Genomic DNA, 7,049 nt, shown 5'->3' with positions numbered 1-7,049 from the left:
GGTTGAATTCAATGATAATTTAAGTGTAAATGTTGGGCCCATATTGAGCCCATAGTGATGTGCTCAGGGGTTCACTGCATCTAGTAGTCAATTTGGTCAAGCTATTTCATAGAGGCTGGGCCGAACCAATATGGATTTATATGAGATCATTGTGGAGTCCCATGCCATACAAACCAGGCCTAAATTGGCCATGCAACACCCTTGGGTCATGAGCCTTATAGCTGATGGGATTAAGGCCTATAATTAATAAGATTAAGTAAGTTGTCACATGATAACTTGCTCTAGATCGAATTTGGGTTTGGAAATGGATATGGAGAACCCATCCTCTTAAGATGATAAGACTTATCTCTTAACAGAGTCCAGATCCAAATTAGATTTGGATAATCTCCTAATTTTATTAGGAGAAGTGCTCAATAAAGAAATAAAAGAAGAAGAGGGCGAACTAGACAAGAACACCACTCTCTCTTGTTCTCTCTTGTTCTCTTTTGTCTTCTAAGAAACCCTATCACGACCTAGGCTTTCAAAGACTGATAGAGATCAGTTTTCTTCTAATTTTTGCAATAAAAAATTAGAGGAACTTTAGGCTCACCTTCCCTAATTTGATCCAAATAGTTGGGTTGCAGTTTTGTTGAAAACTATGTTGCTGAATCAACTTCACCTACACACTGCACCATCTTTAGTGGAGGCTAGTTTTAGGACTGATTTGAGCATAAACTTCCACCTTGGTATCTGCATTTATGGTATATGTATTAGGTATAAATTCTCCCCCTTTGATTGGTTTCAAATCTAGACTGGTTCAGTGCAAGACTGAGCCTAAAAAATGTAGTTTTTCAAAACATAGGGATTTCAATTCCTAAAAGGATTAGGAAATTTTTGAAATTTCACCCAGCCATCTAGCAAGGTTCAGCCATCCACATGATGGATCCTAACCCTTCTAACAGGTTGACTTCCGACAAAGTCTTTTGAGAGATTGGTTAAGCATGATTTCGATGTTGGTTAAATACAAAACCTAGATCAAGCTCATTTCCACTAATTTAACAAGTGAAACCCTCACGTCGGGAAAGAAATCAACACCCAAAAACCCTAGGCATCCATCTCAGGAACGAACTTGAAACTCATCATGTTAAAATTTTAAGGGTTTGAGAACAAGACAGGTAATGCAGTGAGAAGCGGAGCAGAGTCAAAGGATGTTGAAAAGAATTGGTGCTAGAAACTAAATCAGGTTCTTTCTTTTAATTTATAATTTATAAAATTTCACAAGATTTGTCTTTCTCGTATCATCCGACTGATAAATTGCTTAAACTTTAGGAATTTGAAGGTCAGACTTAGATTCAGACTTTCCAAAATTGTAGATTCCCAAAATTGTAGATTGCCTCCAGAGCTTCTTGGTGGAAATAGAGCCAGAAGAGGAACCTAATTAATCTTAACTGACCTTTGGAGAAACCTCCCCAACTTTTCCATTGACCCTTCCTAACATAGTACCACTCTTCTTGTTGAATAGGGATGCCTTCGTCTTCTTTGCTTTCTTCTCCGGTGAAACCCCAACAGGCTTCAACACCTCTGTTATTAGCTTCTAACTCAACAATGATGGTTGTTTGTTTGTCACTCTTCTTTTCTTGGTTACTGTAGTGGGTTTAGTAGCTATTGTCTTGCCTTTAGCTGTAGGCTTCCCCTCACTGTCGCACCACCGGTCAAAAGTTTCAGCGGTAACTGTTGTAGGCGATGGTGCTCCTTCTCTATTTAGGCAGCGGTGCTTCGTATGTGTTAAATGGAAGGTTAAAAATGTGATTTTAAATCAAAGAGTATTTTGGATATAATTTTAAATTAAATAAAACGCATGAAGCCATGTATAAACGGTTTGTGACAAGACTTAATGGGAAGGGAGTCGTGTGTCAATTGTCAGAAACAATAAAGCCATTTTAAGATAATATGGACACAATAGGGTATAATTAGTCAATCTCATAAATCTTATGGGTAATTTAAGAAATTTGCCATTATTATCATTAAAATCAAAATTTTAAAGAATATATTCTTTCTTTTTTAGAGATAAGAAAAGTGCTTAAAATTGATCTTAATAGAATAAATTTAGTTCCAAAAACCTAAAACCGACCCAATTGCCATAAACCCATATTAAACTGGCCCTATTCAACCTTCTACTGCATTACATGTATTTATGACTCAGTGCGGAAAGAGTGCAGATAGAAATATTAGTAAAAGTACAAGGTTTAGAAATAGGCATACAAGATTTTGAACGGAAGATATTTGTATTTTCATTCTTCCCAATTTGAGTTATATAATTTTATTTTTCTTTTTGATCATTTGGGACAAGTAAGGATGCGTTTGCATTAGCTTTACGAGTTGTGCTTTTCAAGAGAAAAAAAAAAAAACACAAAGCCCCAATGCTCAAAACACTTTTTACAGCCTTAAACTCTTGAGCAAAAGCTCAAATTATTAAGCGAATTTTCTTGATAAATTTGACAAATAGATTTTTTTTTTTCTTTTTTACTTTTTCCCTAACAAAATACACTAATTTACAAGGGCATTTCGGTCATATTCGGTTTTATACGCAAGCCCTAAAAAGGGGGGAAGGGTATTCACAGTAATTTTTCGGGGGTCAAAAACACACACACAGCCACCGGTAACACAGCCTCGAGAATGCCAGCTAGGTTCGGAGGCACCCGAACCTAGCCTTTGATTCCCGAACCTATAGGGACGGTGTACACAGCTGGAGACAGCCTGTAAGCAACCAAGTCCCCATCTTCCCTTTTTCTCTTCCCAACTTTGATTTCTCAGATTCTCTTTCTCTATCGTCTTTCCTTCTCTCTCGTCGTCGTCGTCGTCGTCGTCGTCGTCTTCCTCTCGTTCCTTCCTCGAGGTTAGGGTTTCTCGATCTTTCTACGCAGTTCTAGGATTCTTCACATTGCAGATCGATAATTACCGCTATGAAAGCTCTTGTTCCGTGTTGTTTCGATCTCTTCTCCGGGCAACAAATTAGGGTTTTTCGTAACGGGAACAGGCGGATCTTCTGAACGGAAATGTTCGACATTCAAGGCATTTCTTGGAAGGTAATTATTCGTTATTTTTATTCATTTTATCATCCAAGCTAATAGTGATTCGTACAACGATATGTACTGATTTATTTCTTTCGGGATTATTGTGGTAGTTTTTCTTCTGTCATGTAATTTTCAGCTGAAAACATAGAGATTCACTGAAAGTATATGATTTTTTTATCGAGATGGTTCAACAAATGGAGTTTTTTCCTTGTTCTTGTTTTTGATTTTCTATTTTAATGGGGTGGAATGCGCATATTTGGTCTGATTTAGTAGATTTTATTTTGGACTAAACTCACCCTTGAAGAATTTGCCCTTTATTTTCTCTTGAAAGGCGTTGAATGTGAAGAGTGTGGCTCATTAAAATTGTATGGAGTGCTTATCAAGAAAAAAAAAAGTTGTTTGAAGGGGATAAAGCTTTTGGCTTCGGGTGATTTGTGATTGGAGAGAGGTTGGAGGAAATCTTGATGTGTTCGTCTTGGATATTTGTTTTCATTCTGACTTGTTATTGAAATGTTCGTTGAACAGTGAGTGAATTAATGAACATCATTTATCATTGTTTTGTGTCAGTTTTGAATGAATTTCTGACATTTCTCAACCTGCAATTTCTGGGACGGATTGATGTAATGACCACTAAATCCCGTGGGTTTTTTCGATGTCTTGAAGGAATTTATTGTGATCAGTAATGTGGATTTAGGAAGATTGGCGACTTTTGATTGGAGAATGAGTAGGTGGAGGAGCATGTTTGGTTTTGCTTATGTTACCTCAGTTTTTTATGGTTCTTTATTACTATAATCTTATTCTCTCCTTTGCCCAATTATGGTGGTAATGTAGTCTGATGTCACCTTGAAATGGTCAATGAAGCACACCGATTTTATTAAATTGAACATTTGAAACCTCGTTGTTACTTTGTGGTTTTCTTTCTCTATATATGCTGGCTCATGTTTGAATTTGGTTTTCATTTGAATTTTAGGTGGTATAGACGGAAATTCAAAGGTGGAAGGCTTCAAGCTTTTTGGATTAGGTGGACTGCAATAAGCTTAAGTTATTGATAGACAGGCATCAGCTGTAAACATATTCGGACTTGATCACTAATTTGTGAGGCAGGCGAGTTTACTTCAAGGTTGCATTAGGATTGCTGGAAGCAGCAAGACATTGGAGTGTAGTAACCTGTTTGAAGGGGCAGTATCCACCAACTCCATTGGGTGTCTTGCTGAAAAAGCATTTTATGTGATCATAGTGAAGTTATTTGGAGTTTGGTGACAGTCTTTTAGAGATATTGCGCAGGTGGCTTGTTTTGTTCTTCTTCCTTTTGCAAAGGAAGCTTGGTCGTTACTGGAGGGCTCTTTCTGCATCCATGCTGGCAGAGAGCATGCGTGGAATCCGTGCTTCGGGTAATGCCCCTGACCAGACTAGTCGCCGATGCATTCGGTGTTGTGACAATTTGTCTCGTCTCTCTTTTGACTCTTCTTGGCTTGCTTTGCATCCTCTATTCAATTTATTTCCGGTCTCGCATAAGAGGACAAGGCTTTTCTCAGCTTCGTTATTTTAATGGACCTTGGATCATCCGAATCACATTAATCTTATTTGCAATTTGGTGGGGTGTTGGTGAGATTGTGCGGTTAAGTTTGTTGAGACGTGGGGGAAGAGTATTTGACTCTTTCAGCTTGAAATGGCAGGAGACCATCTGCAAAATTTATATTCTGTCGAATCTAGGCTTTTCAGAACCATGCCTATTCCTCACCCTTGTGCTTCTCCTTCGGGCCTCCTTGCAGAGGCAGTCGGGAACTTTAAGCCAGAAATGGAACGGAAATACTGCCCGTGTTGTGCTTCTCTATTGCCTTCCAGTGTTTGTTCTTCAGCTTGTTGTCATTTTGGTTGGGCCCAAATTGAAGATTAAAAATGAAGAGAATTATGTGAGGATACCACATTATTTTACAACTATTGCTGCTCCTTCTTCTGATTCTCAGCAGCCTGACGTTGTTGCTCTCTGTACTTACCCCTTACTGAGTGTAATTGTCCTCGGTCTATTTGCAAGTCTCTTAACTGTCTATTTGTTGTGGCTTGGAAGGCAGATGGTTTCATCAGTGATCAACAAGGGATTGCGAAGGAGGGTGTACTTGCTGATCTTCTCTGTCACCTGCTTCTTTCCATTAAGGGTTATTTTACTTGGTTTATCTGTTCGATCCCAGCCAGAGCAACTTCCATTTGAAGCTCTTGTATTTTTAGCTTTTCTTGTGCTTTTATACTGTGCTGGTGTGGGTATTTGCATGCTGGTCTACCTCCCTGTTGCAGATTCATTGGCCCTGAGGGCACTGCGAGATTTGGAAGATGGAGTAAGGTCCTCAGATTACCACAATGATACTACCTCTCTTATTGCTAACCAGAGCCCTTTTGAAGTGAGTTCCGCCACAAGTTTAGGGAGAAACTCAGATGCTTCAACCAAGCGTGGTTCTATCTCCTTCCGGACTATGCTAAAGGATGAAGCATCACCAGAGGTTTATGAGGAACTATGTCTCTTTTCTCCTGCAACCCATCAACTTGTACTCACACCAGGCTCTCCATCTCCAGGCCGGTCCATGCTCCCTCTTGATCAAGTTTCTGAACTGTAAGGTGCAATTGGGCCACTCGTTAAAACAAGTTTTTTTGGTAAAGAAATGTTGTATGTAAAGGGGTTAGTTTAATGATTTAATAAGGATCTTCTTCTGTTCATAGGTGGCTCATGGCTGTATTCTCAATTTTATTTTTACGAGAGAGATAGGTTCTGCCTGCCATATGCCTATTCTTAATTTTATTCTTTGTTGTCTATGTTCTATTTCATGCTATGTTCTAGCAAATTTCTTCCATGGCATAATGACCTTTAACCAAGAATGGATTTTTGTTCTAAAACAAGTTACAAGCAAAGTGCTGGGTTCTCCTGCTATTTGTGATGGAAAACTAATTTTCTTAGCTATTGAAATCATGTCATTGCCATGGTATGAAATTGCGAATATGATGAAGCAAGACAAATGCCTACCATTAATTGTTTAATAGCTGGTTTTGTTCTGGGTTTTCTTTATTATTATTATTATTATTAGATAAACTACTCCACTGTTCTTTAACACTGAGGCTATGAGCTTGTGCCACTCGTTTACTTTCAGGTTTTGGGCTGCTTCTTGTTGATAGCAGGGAGGGAGAGGGGCCGTGATGTTATGACCCACATGGATCATGATCTCATTCTCGTTGACGGGTCCCTGGTTGGGGGTGGGGGGTGGGCGATTTGGCTTTGAAGTCACCCAAGTGGGTCTGTCGGAATCAGACGTGTTTGTCACATGTTACCTGTACTTGCATGAATCAAGTTCCAAAAAAAAAAAATGCTGTCATTCACAGTTGTTCCGTATGATGCTTTTCCTCATTGCTCCCCTCTCCCCCTCCCTCTGTGTAGGTACCATCACGATCGTCCATCCCTGGTCTCTTCATACCGGGAAGGGAAAAAAGTGGAAAACAAAGAGAATACGGATCAACCACAAATTATTTATCGACCCTGCCGTCCTGCAATTTGGTTGCACAGACCATTAATGAATGTTCAGATCAAAATAACATTGTAAGAACCTTGGATGGAGTTGGGGTTGTGCTTGATTCCCTCTTGTATCTCAGGGTGTTTTTTATGTATTAGGGTCTCTGTTATGGGTCCACGAATAGGATCTCGTTACAGGTCGGTCCACGGGAAAACCCTCTGTTTTTCCTTATTCCTCTATGCTTTTGATGGACCTATCTAGGTGCGCCCTAATGGTGATTTGTTTAAGAGATCGATCACCTAATTCTCTTTTACTCTATTTCTTGATTGAATATTCGATATCCTCATTCACTAACGGTGTCTCCTTAAATGGGAGATTACAAGTCCTAATCTTAGGGAGACTTCTTGCTGAATAAGAAGACTTCCAATTCTATCTTGCTAAGGATAAGATAATTTAATAATAATCTGATAACAAGATAAATTAATCCTAATTTGATAACAAG

At 38.9% G+C, this 7,049-nt stretch overlaps 1 protein-coding gene across 1 annotated transcript; it reads left to right on the top strand.

The window, feature by feature from the left end:
• The first annotated feature begins 1,308 nt into the window (after nucleotides 1–1,308).
• Nucleotides 1,309–5,824, top strand: LOC148852911 (plasminogen activator inhibitor). Its single transcript, XM_088945115.1, has 2 exons — nucleotides 1,309–3,065; nucleotides 4,024–5,824. The coding sequence occupies exon 2, from the start codon at nucleotides 4,448–4,450 to the stop codon at nucleotides 5,660–5,662; it is 1,215 nt and encodes a 404-aa protein (XP_088801241.1). The 5' UTR covers nucleotides 1,309–3,065; nucleotides 4,024–4,447; the 3' UTR covers nucleotides 5,663–5,824.
• Nucleotides 5,825–7,049: the final 1,225 nt, after the last annotated feature.

The sequence above is a fragment of the Nelumbo lutea genome, chromosome 5 (genome assembly GCF_056320005.1).
Source record: "Nelumbo lutea isolate HS-2025 chromosome 5, American lotus-T2T, whole genome shotgun sequence".
Taxonomy (NCBI): domain Eukaryota; kingdom Viridiplantae; phylum Streptophyta; class Magnoliopsida; order Proteales; family Nelumbonaceae; genus Nelumbo; species Nelumbo lutea.
The sequence above is the reverse complement of the archived record's forward strand: the minus strand, read 5'-3'. Positions and strand labels throughout refer to the sequence as shown.

Excerpts from the sequence above, each read along its gene's own strand:
- LOC148852911 (XM_088945115.1), top strand. The coding sequence starts at position 4,448 with ATGCCCCTGACCAGACTAGTCGCCGATGCATTCGGTGTTGTGACAATT.